At 37.8% G+C, this 16,521-nt stretch overlaps 1 protein-coding gene across 1 annotated transcript in view; it reads right to left on the bottom strand.

Moving 5' to 3' along the window:
* Positions 1–6,277: 6,277 nt before the first annotated feature.
* The window catches only part of HAAO (3-hydroxyanthranilate 3,4-dioxygenase), a 30,785-nt gene continuing 20,541 nt past the window's right edge, over positions 6,278–16,521 (bottom strand). The window contains exons 7-10 of the mRNA XM_057367663.1: positions 9,475–9,620; positions 8,292–8,360; positions 7,046–7,128; positions 6,278–6,396 (exon numbers count right to left, since the gene is read on the bottom strand). Coding sequence (XP_057223646.1) covers positions 6,318–6,396; positions 7,046–7,128; positions 8,292–8,360; positions 9,475–9,620 — 377 coding nt within the window. The 3' untranslated portion in view covers positions 6,278–6,317. The remainder of the gene's footprint in view (positions 6,397–7,045; positions 7,129–8,291; positions 8,361–9,474; positions 9,621–16,521) is intronic.

The raw sequence follows: 16,521 nt of genomic DNA, 5'->3' as shown, positions 1-16,521 counted from the left end.
CATGAGGGGAATGAGCTTTGCTTGGCTCTTAGGAAAAGAGCCCTGTGGTTCCTCAGTGAAGGTGGCTTTTTGAGCACCCTGAGAGCAGAGTGTGTGTCAGAGTGGTGTAGAAATAACTCTCCTTGGTTCCTCCTTGGAATTTCCTTGTGGTTCAGCTATGTATAAATGCATTGTGTGCAGTTCTCTGCTCAGCCCAGCAGTTATTGTGGTGCTGGAGGTGCCCAAATTTCCTTTCTGCATGGAATCCATATGCTGCCCTAGGATCTCCTTGGAGGAAGAGACACTTAACAAAAAGCCAGGCAAAGGTGCAATGACTGCATTTCAGTGTCAAACCCCTGTGGTATTTGGGAATTGCATGATGATGCGTTCAAGCTTTAGTTCAAAAAATTGGCATGTGTTTAGCTGCTTTTGACAATTGAATTGTCAAATTTACTTCCAAACTATAATGTGCGTGGTTTGAAGTTATGGGCAACTTCTTATCATCTAGGAAAGTATGTCTGTGCTGACAGTTTGTAAAGTACAAACTTTACAAAATCCATCATCTGTGAGCTTTGGTTTTGCCTTCTAAGCAAGCAAGGGTTTTTGTCCTTCAGGAAGAAAAACAATAAAACACGGTTAAATAATATTTTACTATAGTTGTACAGCACTTCAAAAGTCCTGTTTTCTCTGACATAACAAAGATGTGCCCACATTCTTCACTGAATCTTCAAATGTGCTTATGCTTTGTTTACTTCGTCATAGTCATGACATCTTTGTCTGGGGCTTATGAGATTATATAATGAAGTGCTTTTGAACCCAAATAATTTTGCTTCAATTTCAGAGTAATTTATCTCCAAAACCAAGGACAGGATTTTTTATTTAACACTGTAATGGCCATGTACCTGTGCCTGTTTAGCAACTCTAAAAATACAAAGCAGTGTTCAAATATTTCAGTATGYYGTTCTGATGCAACTAATACTGRACTGTCAGGTAAAAGATCTTGSAGGTATATTTAACCTAGAGCAAGARCAATTTAGAAAGAATTGCTGTATCATTTGTAGACTACAAAAGGAGATGCCYGAAGAAGGGAATTCCATGTGTGCATTGAGAAAGATTTCCCTAATGATTTCACAATTTTAGGGCTTATATTTGGAATACAGACTGTCTGACTATATGTGTGTGTAAACATCACCCTAGCTGTCAAGTTTCCATCAAAATTCCAGTGACATTGAAAGGAAGAGTTTTTATTCACTTCCACAATTTTTGGACAATCCCTGAAAATATTACTGACTGGATCCAGCATAAGATCTTTCTGTACCAGACAGTGCTAAGACTTGTAAGTCAGGTAATTACTTTGAGCTGAGGGGTGGATGTTAAATTTTTTTTCTCCATTATTACTATAAAAATCAACGATTTTACTTTGGGGCCAATCAGGTGTTATTTTGCATCCTTTGATACTGAAGAGTAGTTCTACAAGTAGTTGTGTWTTGAATCAGAAACAGATCAGGAGGTGATGACCCTCATGATTTTGAAGTGCTCATTCGAGTGCATCTGGATTATTAACTGAAAATAAACTAAAATAAACAAACAGATAATAAACTAAATAAAAACATTCCAAAGCTTTGAAATATCTCCATTATGAGCACAAGCTTTTTATGTAGGATTTTGTTAAATAGCTTAAGTAATTTTTATTCCTTTGCTTCTTTGCGATGGTGGTGGGAGGGCTGCTTTCTCTGCATCTGTTCTATTAGATGTGACTGGAGAGCTGAAATCTTTTTTTTAACAGAATAAAAGCATTTGTTACCTTCATGTAGTAAGATAATACCGAATTACAGGTGTAAGTAAATACTGTGTGGATCTGAGGAAAAACTTGACTACAACACTTCTGATTTTACCAGTTTCCTGATCCACCTAGTGAGTTTTGTGCCTGTGATRGGGTGTGCTACTGCAAATAAACAAGCAAGAGCTAAAAGTAGAGCAAGCGCAGAAGAAGAAGGGTTCTTTTTTTGACTTTTACAAGCTGCTGTTTATGTATTGTCAGCTCAAATGCAGTTAGCATTAGATCATTATCTTAACTCCTCTGTGGGACCAAAAACTGTTTTTTTTGTTTTTTGGTTTCTTGGTTTTTAATTGGACAATGTTGTCCTCTTCTATTGATCTCTGATGTGTTTATTATATGATCTGTGTGAGTCACTCTTGTAGTTCCCTCATAACCATAAACATACATGTTCTGCATGAACTTGCTTTTTGTAGGTCTTCTTTTAATATTATAGAAAGGGTTGGTGAAGACTGAAGCTTTGTTTAATGTACCAGGGTTATTTAATTTTTATGCTACTTCAAGCAATACTATTTGTTTTGAATGAGTGCTGATGTAGGGTGTAACCTTGCTAATCAACTATTTTTGTTGAATATTGAAATATGAGATCATTAATAAGGTGGAATACAGTGAAACATACCAATTTATTTCCATCATTCATCTAAGTCACCATAGCTCAATATAAGAACAGAAGTAGCCCATGAWGCCAAGCCTGCCTAGCCTAGTGGCAATAGGAGCCATTAACTACTTTCAGCATTTTGATCTATATTGCTAATTTACATGAAAGACTGACTGTAAGTTGCTTGTTCACTGTGAAGTACTGCACTAATGTTTATATCACTCTTTATATGCTATAAATAGAATTCAAAATATATCTATCCTAAAAAGGAATTAGATTTTAATTAGATTTCTCTTTATGAAGCTTACCAGTGATCTCATTTTAAAGGCTCTGAAAAAGCCCAGTGACTCTTGCTGCTCTAATCARCAGCTGGCAGGATTGGGTTGCAACACCTTTTCCCATTTGAAGTGAAAGGGAAAACTCCTGCTGACTTCTAGGATAGGTGAGATTCTACCTTGAAATAACTCTGTGGATGTTTGTAGGTGGACTCAAACTCTTTTATGTGCATTTCTAAGCTTTCAAGTCAGCTCAAGCCTGTGATTCTGGGCAATGATGCATGCTTAAAGGTAATAATTTACAAAGAATGGTGCAGGTATAGCTTTTTATCTGTGTAGGTTTTATTGTAGAATATTTATTTGTAGTAAGGTTTTACTTTTGAGTCTTGCAGAAGCATCGAGCAGCAGATGGCCTGTCTGTGCRATACTGTGCTAATAAGGCTAGCACAATCCTGCCAGAATGTACCAAATTTATTAAGTATTGGGTGTCTGATAACTTAATATCTGATTCAGATAGCAAATGAATATCTATATCAGGGTGCAGGAGTACCTTGTATAAAAAGAGATGTAAAGAAAAGCTATCACATACATGTGTAAAACATATGAAGTGTGTTGTGTATGAGGCATATGAGGAGTGATTGGGGGGTTTTAGCCTGGAGAAAAGAAGGCTCAGGGAGAGCTCATTGTGCTCCACAACTGTTTTAAAGGAGGTTGTGGACAGGTGGGGGTCAGTCTCTTCTCCCAGGCAACCAGTGATAGCTTGAGAGGAAATTGCCTCAAGCTGTTCTAGGGGAGAATCAGGTTGGACATTAGGAAGAATTTCTTCACAGAAAGCCTTGYTAAGCATTGGAATGGGCTGCCCAGCRAGGTGATGGAGTCGCCATCCCTGGGGGTGTTCAAGCAATGACTGCATATGGCACACAGCTCAGTGCCATGGTTTAGCTGACAAGGTGATGCTCCACCAAAGGTTGGRTTCAATGATCTTCSAGGTKCATTTTGAGCCTCAGTGCCTCTGTGATTCTGTTGGACAGTTTCATGGAYGTGCATGAACAAGTACAATGCCAAGAGCGCAGTACATTAGGGCACTCTGCAAACAACAATGCCTAACCAAGGCTTTGCCACTCACCTTAGCCTGAAACCCTTCCTTATGAGGCAAGATTAGCACTGGAGTTCCAGAGCTCAATCCCAGCGTTATCTGAACTGTTGTGTGTGTGCTGAGCTGACTGCACATACACAGAAAGAACACCTAAGAGCTAAGAGAACTCCAGGAACCAGACCTGCATGTGGCCAACTTCCTCATCAGCAGARTAGCATGGATGTATCCAATTATAATTGTACCATCTTTGAGGCAGTTTAGAACAGATATAATACATAAAATAATAATTCAGGAAGAGTAAAGCACATGAAAAAGATTCACTGTCTACCCTGGAGCCCTGTGGAACTATGTGAAGACCTGGCAAAAGAGAAGTTGCAGTATTCTGAATCACAGTGGTTTAGCACCTTGGAAGGAGTAAATGACAAGTACTCTGTCCTCTCATTTGTGCCTTGGCTGCAAAAAAAAAATACTGAATTGAAGGAGGGGAAGGGAATGGGACACTGTAACAACTAAAGTAATTCTCAAAAGAGACACTAGAAAACAAAATCTTCTCTCTTGGTGCTTGGTATTTAACTGTTTTTCTAAATCTTCTCATGATGGTTTGATCCTGATTCTTTGCCATGCTTATGGGACTTAGCACCTCTTACCTAGTTTATTGAAGACAGCAGCACCTCAATGGAAACCACTTGATGACCTGTTGAGTCCTGGATTCTGACTGTGGGCTGTGGCTAAACTGTGGATGATGGAGCTCTGGTTTAGTGCTCCCAGTCTGGCACCGAGTATGTGACTTAGAATTTAGGTGTTCAAGCACAAGTTGTTATAWAAGGACTGTATCACAAGTATAGTTTGAGTGGAGCCTTAATATTATATCAKGGGAAGTATCTAATTGAAGGTGCTTTAATTCTGAAAGTTCCACAGGGCTCGATGTCTTTGGGGGTGGATGCAGAGCTGCAGATTATTMTGGATGTTGTTCTACATCTTGCTGTGTTATACTCACTTATCATTCAGTGTGAAATATGGAAATATTTCTGTGATTACCCTGTAACTGCTGGACTAAAAATATAACACTTGGGTACCCTAGATCCCTCAATCATAGATGTTCACGTGAGTAGTCAATTCTGCAGACACATAAAGACTGTACCAATGGTAATCAGAAAAATTATGCCCTTGTTCAGAGGGGGTGTTACAGCTCCTTTTCGTGTGTGACAGCTCACACCTTAACAGCCTCAAGGACTGGGCTCAGTTTTTCAATTTAGGYCCCCTGTTATTAGGAGGATGCAGCAGAGTTGTGCCATATGCTTTGCTAGAGAAGCTACTGACATTAAATATAAGTTATAGATTAAAGCCAAGCCATCTGTGTCTTTCTCATGAGAAGAATGAACACTTGAATAAAACMCATATGACATCTCAGTTTAATGAGCTTCATAGGTGATAGATTAAACAAATATTTTTCTGAACTTAATTAGATTTTTTTTTTTAATCAGAAAATGGTAAATTTTGCTTTCTCAAATATTTAATTGATAATACTTTCAGGTATCTAAGCAACCTGTTTTCTGATGTTAGCAATGTGAAGGACAATTAAATAAAACCAAAACACAAACCAAACAAAAACCCTTCTGGAGAGTTCCTGGAATAAAAGCAGCAAAAGATAATTTAAGATTTGCTATTTCTGCAAGAAACCTCATTGTTCAAAAAGAAGCTGAAGTTAACAGAAACTGATTATAATAATTTTTCTGTTCTCTTTCCCCTAACATACCTCTTAAAGCTACTTTGATTTGAGAATTCTGCTGTACAGGAGCACAGCCATGATCCAGCTGCTCCTGTTTAGTCCTGTTGCAGCACTSTGTTCCTGACAGTGTAGTGTGAACACAGCATCCAGCATGGCATGCATGGGGTACTGCTGATTACTRTGATTGATATTGCATTGCTGGATTTGGGAAACTTGGAATAACTTGTACATTTCCTCTCTTTCACAAAGCACTGAGACATTCAAACAGTGCAGCAGAAAGGGCCTTTAAAAAAACCTAAATTTTTAGCCAAAGATCTCAGAGGATCTGTGAACTACTGCCAATTAAAGCTTCCTTACAGGAAGCTGGGCTGGGTAACTGTGTTGTACTAATTTATTAAAATGATAAGTCTGATACAGAGAAATAAAATCTGCTACCTAAGTAGTATAACAGTATCTGTCCCATGTCCTTTTCTACATCTTGTGGCAGAGACTTGCATTTGAAAAGCCTCTAATTTCCTCTAGATAGTATAATATGTTATTAGATTAGTAATCCTGCTACTTGGGCCTGTTTTCATTTCCTTTCAGATCAAACCAAACAGAACACTAGATCTTAAAAAGATACCGATTATAAATTTGGTAAAACTTTAAGTACTTGGGGAAAAAGTTTTGACTGGGCAGAGCACTTGACTCYTCTTAATTGAGTATAATCATTTTGTTACAGTATTCAAATTTCCAGACATTCTGAGTAAGAGATAATTAAGTAGGTTAAAACTTGGTTATCATCAAAGCCAGCTGACACAGGTTTATGTATAAGGCTGCTTGCGTTTTGGATCCTGAGCGATGCAGAGAGCAACACATTCTTCTGCTCTTTTCCAGCTGTACCTGTAAGAATGGAAAGAGAGATGATCCAATGTGTATGGAGGGGAAACACACACTCAAACCAACAACTGAAACATTGATGCTGTTGAAAAGGAGGGCTCTTCATTAGCTTTTGCCATGCTCCATATTTTCCTTTCCATTGCCCCTGGAAGCTAGACCCTTTTTCCTTATGCATATCACGTGTTAAGGCTATGAAACATCTGTGTGCATCCTACTCCAGGAAGAGAGCTGTGTTCTGAGCCTGAACCCCAAATCTTCTTGCACTGATGTTGATTGAGCCTGGTCTGATGCTTAGAGCATCATCTGCTCTGAGTGCCTTTTGATGGATTCATGCCATCTATCTTTATGCATGGTCTTTTGCATGCTGTATTTTCTTGGTAGCACTTTTCATTTCTTTTTTTTTTTTTTTTTTTTTTTTTTTTTTCATTTTCTCCAGCTTTCATCATAAGAGGTGAACTAGAATGAATGTGAGGCTTTTTCTCCTGAAAACACTTTTGCCCTGAGAAATAACAGAGGCTATTGCAAGTCCTGCATTCACAGATGCTGTGTCTCTGCACCAGTGATGCCCAACACGGTGTGGATTGAATCCATAGAATTTATATTGCTGGCAGCTGGGAAATCACGCACTGAACCCCTGTTCATCTCTACTCACAGAGATTGAGCACGGACAAGCAGGCTGTCACCAGCAGAGAGAGTCAGGGTTTTACCATCCACAGCAACACTCGATGTGCCCTCCTGAGGGGAGAGAAGGCTTTTAGTTTCCCAGGTCCTGTACCCAGCAGAAAGAAAATGCTGCACATACGGAAATCTTTCCTACTGAAAAAAAAACACCTCAAACTTGCTCTGTTTCATGAGGTCTAGCTACATATTCAGTTATCTTGTCTGTCTAACACTATTAGCATCAATAAAAATATGTTTCATTGTTCCCCATCATGAATCAGCAACCTGTTGCCTGATTCTTTGGGTACACTGTTACCAGTCTAACCTGGCACCCGGCAAGTTGGTACAGCTCTGGAAATTACAGAKGGAATCTTCTGGAATAGTTCAAGCTCTTCTTCTACTTTTCTGATTCCTAATAGCTCTTTAAGTCTTGAAAAGCAGTTCACAACTCAGCAGGGAGCTGACTGAAATTGCTGAGAATCCATCCACATTGGAATGGACAAATTTCCATTTTGTCAAGCTGGGAGCCAGGCTCTTGCCAGCCACGAGGTCTTGATTCTATGGGCTGAGATAAGCTGCAGTGCAAACAAATATCTTTCAAGACCATTCTGTCTTTAATTACTGTTTGATGGTCCCTGTGAATGTCAACAGAACAGGAACTAATAGAAATATCTGCCTCCCAAGCTAGCCTGACTTTTGTAAGCAAAAATTAGCTTTTCTTTGTTTTTCCTTCGGGTTGAAAATAYATTTTAGAAGCAAACTGAATGAAGGACATCTGGATCACCTACAAATGTGATTTACTATAAACAATTTTTCAGAATTTTTAACTAGCATATTCTACTTGATTCCAGTTTGGTTTCAGTATAAGGACAAAGATGTCAAGGCAGAACCAACAGGTGATGTTGCCTTAAGGTGATGTTGATTGGAGGCAATCTGATATATTTGCAGGATATAGCCTAGGTAGGGTGCATTAAAATCCTAAACAAGGATGGATGCCTTGTTGATGAGAGTATCTCTCATCAGCACACATGATGAGGTAAAAGAGTCTGTTTTTATCATGGCAATACCTTACAGTTATTTTTCACTATAGTTTAAAGCTGAAAGGTGGTGCCTATTGGYGATCTTTTTCATGAGAAGGAAGGTAATCATTCTAGTTTCTGTTGCCAGAAGGCTTTACTACTTTTCAGTCTGAACTGAAACATGAACTCATCAGCTAACAAGTGTGAATTGCCACATACCAGCTGCCATATCCAGATATCTGAATTCTTTTTACTGTTCTCAGTTGTTCCTGGTCCGTAAGCTATAACCTAAAAAAAAAAATATTAAAAAAAAAGAAGAAAAATAATGGTTTCATCCAAGTGACCAAAGTGTCCATATTCATCTTCCAAGAGCATTTTAAACATTCTATTTTTACAGGAGAATATTCATAGAAGATGACGTTATTTTTACAGACATTAAAATTCACACTATGTTTGGTATTCTCATATTGATTCCTACTGATAAAAAGGGAACTGATCACACCTGCCACTCCTTATGCTCCTCTGCATCCTCGCTTATCTATTCCTTCTGCCTCCTCCCACTCTCAGTTTTGCATCTACATGCTTCCTGCTTCTGTTCTTGGAACAGGCACTTCCTCCTCATGAACCCTGGGCCCTGTCAAGAGCCTGTTGAAGTAGAAAAGTTTCTTTCATTAACATCAAAAAAGATGCAGACAGGACGTTATTTTTCTTATTTTCTGCCCCTTCTGTGTTCTTCCTGACAGTCCCACACTCTGTCACTTTGCTGTCATCTGTATTGGATTCTTTAGAGTGTGACTCCAAGTAACTCCAGGGAAGAATWTGTTTTGTAAACATCGCGCACACAGCACAGATATCAAATGTTGACAGCTTAATTTACACCCGAGCTGGATGTGTTTGACTGAACTATGAAGCACAGTGTTTCAGTGCAGCTCAGGCTCTYCAGTGCTGTCCAGTTTACCTTGTTTCCACTTTATGTAGATTGAGGGGAAGGGAAAAAAGTGTATTTAGATTAGACTTGGACCACAAATGCTGCTCAAGCACTGAACACACAAATAGAGAAGCTGAACTCACTTGAGCAGCATTTGCATCATCCTGGTGCTYCTGATTTGGGAAATATAGAGGCACAGGGACTGGAGTGAAGGAGCTGTTTTAATCCCAGAGGAAATGAAGAGAAATAAAGTTCAGGSTGATTCTGAAAATGGAARTAATGARCTAGAAAGCCCCTGTCCTAAGCTASTCAAATCAATGGASCAAAGACAGGTACTTCTTTGGGGGTGTATAAATTCCTCTGCTGACTATATATTGTTCCTAGGCCAGGATTCATTCAGTCTGAACAGCAGGCACCTATTACCCACACCTTTAAAAATATTCCTCTCTTTTTAGAGAAATTAGACTCCCYTACCTCTGTTTCGAAGTTATCTCCAAACATACTCAAGGATTTCTTCTGTTTTATTTCACCACGATGATCATTTAACCAGCCCGAGAAGGAAAATGGMGCCATAACAGAAGCGGAATTCAGTGGGAAAGGTGTTTCTTTCAGGAGCTCATCTGTAAGCAAGGCAGAAGTCTGTCAGTGATACTYGCTTCTCTTGGCCTTTTCAAACATTTTACCTAAGTGATCAATTTACAGATACTATCTAGTCAAAAGTCAGTTGTAACAGTAAGCAGTGCTGTGGTCATTATCAGAACTGTCTGAGATTGTAAACCACGCGTTATTTATGCGTCTTTATGGAGTGACTTCCTCAAACATTCTGTCAGAAGTGTGTATCCAAACAGTATGCAATACTCATCCAAACAGTATGCAATACTTTCAGACCAGCTTTTGCACTGGTAAAATACGGTGTATGAACTCTGAGCTTTTGCTCATGTCATGTCCCTCCATAAGTAGACTTGGGCAGATAGAACTGCTCATTCTACATCCCTCACATAGTTAGTACTGCCTTTTATGTTTCTTCTCCTGCTATGTGTTTTTAAATACATTGAGCACAGTGAATCAGATTAGTACAAACTAATATTTAATAAAATGTATTTTTCATGGTGTTCTTGGAGGTGTAGCTRGATTTAATTTCCAGTAATTCTCTTTTGTAAATGATTTGCTTTAAAATAGCTGGAGAACCAAATGCAGTATCAGTTTAGCTGGCAAAATTCAAGATTCRTGCTGCATGTTGCTGGTACATGAAATGAGCTTTAGTTATTTTCCAGCTCACAGTGAAGTGCAGAGACAGAGCAATTGCCTTGGTGATTCTAAGTAGCTTGTTCTCAGATACTATGGGGGAACACCCATAGAGTAATTTCAAGCAATAATGCCAATCAGATGCTGGAAAAACTCCCTGGATGGTTTTCTCCCAAATGCATTGTGGTAATAAACTCACAGCCAAATCTTAGTTTTGGAGATAATAATAGAACAGCTCYTTTTTTAAACATTAGCATATTTATGTTGTAATATTCTTTTAGTTCTATTCTAATGTTGAATTTCATTACTTTGCAGTGTTTTGAATGTATCATTTGAGTTTTTTGTTAAACACCATTTTGTACACAGTGTTTGAAAAATATGTGAGAGGGTCAGTGCATCCAAGGGACAGCAGCGAAGAAGATGCTGTTGCTKTTCATGTGATCCCAGTAAGCACTGAGTACACCCATCTCCAGATAATCTGGGTGGGAATCCTACCCCTCTGGCTGTAGAAACAGATTTGCTATTCAAATTTCTTCTCCATTATATTGGGAGGTTTGACCTAAAAACCCACTGTAGTCCCTTCCAGTCTCACCCATGCTGTGATTCTGTTCTGCTTCCTACTATAACATTGTTTAACTCAAATATTTAAAAGCTACTTTTACTGAAAAGCTAAYTCCTCCAGAGAAACTAGGCAGCACCCAAAGAAAAAAAGAAAGCATTTACATTAGATTTTTAAATCTGAGTTTTTAACCATTAACAAGATCTAGTCTGAACATTCTACATTTTATTGTCTGATAACACTAAAATGCAGTGTTAAGGTATTCAGTGATTATTTTTGGTGCTTTTTTTTTTTCTCACAGCAAATGACTGATTTGGAATATTTTTCTTAATTTTCACAAGTTCCTGAAACAGCCTTTGGAGGTAATTAGGAACACATACACACTTTGTCCTTTGATTATGGTTGTGTGCAAATGAGGCTGCATTGGAAAATTGTTTTTTGAATATAAAACAAATGTCTAACATATCATATATGTTCACAGGAAAAGAAAATTTATCAGAAATTTTATGAGAAGGTGTGCAGTGCAACTAATATTACAAAAGATGTTAAGCATACAGTGGATAAGTAGCCCTGTGCCTACTTGGGCCCAGTGTAAAGTGCAACACATCCTGCACTTCCTGTGGTGCACTGTCCTTTCTGGCTTGTGATAAACAACCAGTATCTAATGCTTTCATTTACTTTCAAGTGAAGATGGACTTTATTTAGACTTTAAAGTTTCTCAGTTTAAGAGCTTTTTTTTTTTTGACACTTGTTTTAGCATCAGGCCCTGGCTTCAGATTGGATTTTGGCTTAATATTACTTTTAATTTAATGACACTTGCCCAGTGACACCATAGTGGCCTTTGGAAACTGTGCCTGCATGGAATTAGCCTTTCAGTGTGACCCAGTAAGATGATTTGGTTATCCATAAGTGCAGAACAAATAAGAGAGCACCGTGGTGATGAGGTACAGGACATATGTGTGACATTATCCCCAGACTGCTTGACTGAGTCCTTATTTAACCCTGATGCTCATCCCTTGCAGGATGCTGAAAGCTGCAGGTGTCCTCGCACTTGTGAACTTGAGCTAACAAGCTGCACTGGAGAGGAGTCAATCTCTTGCAGTTCCACACATATTAAAGCCTGGTGTTACTGAAGGAACTGAGTGTTTCTAATGAGGCTAATGGCTTATATTTAGATATTTTTGCAAATATTTCTGTCTAGCCTGTAGATTTGCTTCCAACGGTATCTGAGTACAAGCAAGCCTGTGTTTCTGGAATTCTGTTCTAGCAGTACTGTGAGACAAGGAGAAAACATGTTTAATGATGGTAAAGGTAAAAATATGCCAGCAAAATGCAAGAAAACAGCACTTCTAAGCTAGTCAGCTAAAAGTCTTGTGTAGGTTTTTTCAAGTAATATAACACTAAGTGGAACCTCAAATATTTTCTTACATTATCAGACATCCATTTAAAGTTCAGTACTAAAGTCCATTTCTGTAGATCATTACTMTTAAAAATTTATTTCACAGCAATGTGTTTTTTTATGGGGATTATAGCTCTTTTCAGGTTTTAATTACAATGTGATGATAACAYGTTAAGCTGAAAAATATGTTGTGTTTACTGAATGAGCTTGTAAATATTTAAAAGAAGAAATGACAGGTTTTAGAGGAAGTTGACTTCTGTTAAACAAAACTGAGACTGAGAATATTAAGCTGGGCAAAAAAGGAGAGWACAGCTTTCAAGAAAACAGCAAATTGAATGTATAGGTAGTCACAGCCTCAACAGAGACAATCTAAAGAGTTTGAGCTTGCTGAGAGTACTCTGATTCTGACAGCAATAAAGAAAACAGGTAAAAGAGGACATCACTTCAAAATGGAGTCATTAAATCATCTATTTTTTTATCTTTGAGTATAAAATGGTCAAGACTAGGGATAAAGAACTCATTAATTATTTTTAAATTATGTATTAATTTATTTCTGTACACTTTCTAATAATAAATTCCATCTCTTCAGTACTGTATTGGAATTAATAATTCCAATAYGAGAGTTTTGCAGCATTTCACATTTAATTGCCAATGCCAGCAATAATACATACCATGAGACGTTTTTCCCATATGTGCCTACCTAATTTCTATGAAAAAAATCAGCTTTATTCTCCAAGTTAAGAGAAATGTCAATGGGACTACTAGGATTTTAATACTCTGCAAATAAAACCTGTGAAATGAAGGACATAATTTTAGGCATCTGGGTTTGAAAAAACAAATAGTTAGCCCAGTCCATATAAAAATCCAGAATGGAAGCATTGTCAGTGACCGATTACTTTGTGGGTTGTTGGTTCCATTCACTGATGTTGAATATAGATGCAGAGACATTTAGTTGAAARTACAGCACTCACTTGGTGCAATCATACATTTCCCTGTGTAACTGTATTTRCTTTTGTAGCATGCCCTGAGAATTGGCATGGCTGCTAATTTATGACCGGTCCGTGTAATGATTTCTAGGCACATTTTTCTTTGTGTCATTAAATCTATGCTGGAAACTGAACAAAGGGGTTTTCCCCCCCTAATTGAAACTAAGAAATTTGATAGGGAAAGCTTTGAAAAATATTTTTGTAATAAAGAAATATAGCTTTTTCAAAAGGAGATATCATCAGCCAGAAGGAAAGGAATAATTTAAACAAAGTCACTATTTAGACCATAATTATTTTTAACCGTTTTTCATGATCTAGCTAGGTTATTGTAATTCAGAATGACAAATTTTATTGATAAATACTGTCCACTTTTCCAATCCTAAAACCAGGGATCTTAATTTTGCTTCTGAATCTGCCTTTTATAACTGTGGGCATTTCTTTAATCCTCTTTGTGTGTCACTTCAGTTTCCATAGAAAAGGAAGAGGATATTTCATTATAACAAGAGTTGAGACTTCACTATGTTTGTGAAACCAGGATTTGTACAGCATGTGTGAGCTATTACCACTAAATAGCCTTAGAAACACTAGTGAAAATGTCAGACAGACTCCATTAGTGAGTTTTCTGTTTCAGATGTTGCTGTCTGGGGAGCGTTTAAGAGCGTAAGGAAGAAAGAATCTACTTTATTAGAGAGGGCATACCTGCTGTGAAACTGCTGAGATTTATAGCTCTTAAATATTTCTCTTACTTTTTTTGACAAAAGTCTGAACAGAAAGGAAAACAACTTTATAGGGTATTTCTTCCTCTTTCCCTGACAGGTTTATTATGTACATTATGCACTAAGGGTCAGTAGCGGCTTGGTTCACATGGTGAAGCATTAGAACAGCTCCCAGAGCCTGCATTTTATGTTCTGTCCCTCTATGAGGAGGCTCGCTGGGAATATTGTGGGAGAAGCAGATATCTTCCTGGAGACTTTCTTGGGATCTTTTTCAGTGTTGTCTTTAGCAGTTTTGGGTTCTGGGAGCCTAATGAACTTTTTGGCTCCAGGGAATGTGCAAACTGCAGTCCTGGGGCTTGGATGATACATTGTAATTTGGAATTAAAAAAGCTYCATAAAGTTTTCAAGTGGAAAATTATAGCAGCCATACTCTAGACACTGTAATCCTACTTTATTTCTGCATTAAATATTACTGACTTAGTTTGGTCTGTCTGAGCAGTTCATCTTCGGTATGAGCTCTGTACTCAGTAGGGGCTGGTGTAGAGTAGAAAGCACTTAAATATGAGGGCAGGGGAAAAAGATGAAGCCAGTGAGAAGTAGCATGGTAATAAAAATTGGGAGGGGGGGGTGGGGTTATATTATATGTTTCTATTCCGTTTCCCCTACACACCCTTTTCAGTTTAGGTGCAGCTTCAGGAGAGATATAAACCAGACTTGGAAGCTGATTAAAGAATCTTCTTATGACAGGATAAAGATGAATAGTGTATTTTACAGGCCTTTTTGCCAGAAGAGAGAAATGAGGATGATATGGGAAAGGAGAAGATTCATGCTATTGATAAAAGTTTTGGAGAACTGTACAGTTTTGATGGGTCTAGACAGTTTAAAATGATTAACCCTTGGTATTGGTTTGAGTACTGTTCTGTCCTGGAGACCTCCTGGTAGCTGTTTGTAAAAYAAATGCCACAGATGATTAGTCCTTAATATCTAAATGCTCGTGTGCTGGGGTATTTTTAATACAASTACTCAGAGCATTAAGAAGTACCATATTATAGAAGAGGAGTGATCTCTCTGGGTGGGTTGAAAATCCTTAAAGATGAGAGAAAAGAGAATCAAATTTGTCAATTTTCTAAACAGATGCATAACAAATTTAACTTATTTTCGGAATTAACATCCTTATTTTAAAAAACCCACATAATGACAGTATCTTTAGAATTATTTGCATGYACTTAAACCAGAAAGGCACAAATATTTATACAGTTCTTTTAAAGCATGGCCCTGTATTTTCTGTAGGGCAAATGCAGATAGATTTCCTTCCTCCCTGTTTTTGGTTTTCTGAGGTAATTTTAATTGAATTAATGTTGCCCACCAGCCAGTAAACTGAAAATAACAAAAAGTAGAAGAATAAAGATCTACTTGTTTTCATATGTCAGTGGAACAAGACTGAGCAGCAAAWGCTGTTTACAGAAGTTCACTGGATTAGCTACAGAGAATGACAGTACAGGAGCCGATTTTATGGTGCTGAGCTTACCCTTGTAWCTTGTTTAATAGCACTGCTGAGACCACAAAACATTCAGAGCATGCCCTAGGCTCTAAGCTATCCCTGCTCCACTGACTGAAGAAAGTACCTAATTTTTCATACTCATTCAATTCCTTAGGTCTTGTTTGCTCTGAATCACAAACATAAAACTGTGCTGCATTCTAACCATACTGACAAGATTTGTAGCCCAGATTGTAAATTACCTTACACCAAAAATCAATGTAAGTTTTGCTAGTAAAGTCACTACAGGATTGGTTTTTCTGTTATATATCTGCATGTTCACTGACAATATAGCTTTTCTGGGAAATAAAATTTCATTGATAATTAGAAGTGGATTAACTTGAATAAACAAAACTCTGACATTCTACCTATACTATTCATGTTCATGAAGTTCATTTTCAAACATGCCTAACTTAGGARATTCTTTTTTCTTGCATTTTTTTCCCATCAAATTACCCCTAAAAGAAGTCTAGATTATTTCAGGCATGGCAGGATAAGCTTTTGAGCTTCTGGTTACTTTGGCAAAGAATAATCAGCCATCAATGTTTGTTAGAAACAAGGTCCTTCTGTCTGAACTGTCTCTTGTCCACTTGACTAGAAAATTTGGATGAAATAGATACATTGGGAGAATCTTGCTGTCAGACTGATTGAACTGGAAGCAGCAAGAGTTGTTTTGATAACTATGATTCCTCATGTCAAAAAATACGCAAAGTAACTCAAACCAAACCATCACGAGTGTTCCATATATAGTCTATATCCTAAATATATTCACTCTTTTTGATAAAAAAAGGGGAGAGTATTCTCAAACCTTTTTTCTACACATGGAAACAAAAGAGTCCAGTTATAGATTACAAAACAGTTCCAGGGRGGATGCCTCAAGTCAGGATTGCATGCAATATATGTTTCTGATTGTATTTTTCCTGATGGTACTTGAGACCCTCTTCTGTGGTCTCTTCACACATTCTGATTGCCCTGATTTCAGAGGGACTTCCCCTGCTATTGGCTAAACCAGAAACCATCAGGAAAAGGTCTGGACTTAGGTTTGGGGTTGTGGGTTTTTTTGGTTTTTTTTTTTTTTT

Source organism: Malurus melanocephalus, unplaced genomic scaffold (genome assembly GCF_030028575.1).
Source record: "Malurus melanocephalus ecotype Western Australia unplaced genomic scaffold, MMel_1.1 scaffold_82, whole genome shotgun sequence".
NCBI classification, from domain to species: Eukaryota; Metazoa; Chordata; class Aves; order Passeriformes; family Maluridae; genus Malurus; species Malurus melanocephalus.
The sequence above is the reverse complement of the archived record's forward strand: the minus strand, read 5'-3'. Positions and strand labels throughout refer to the sequence as shown.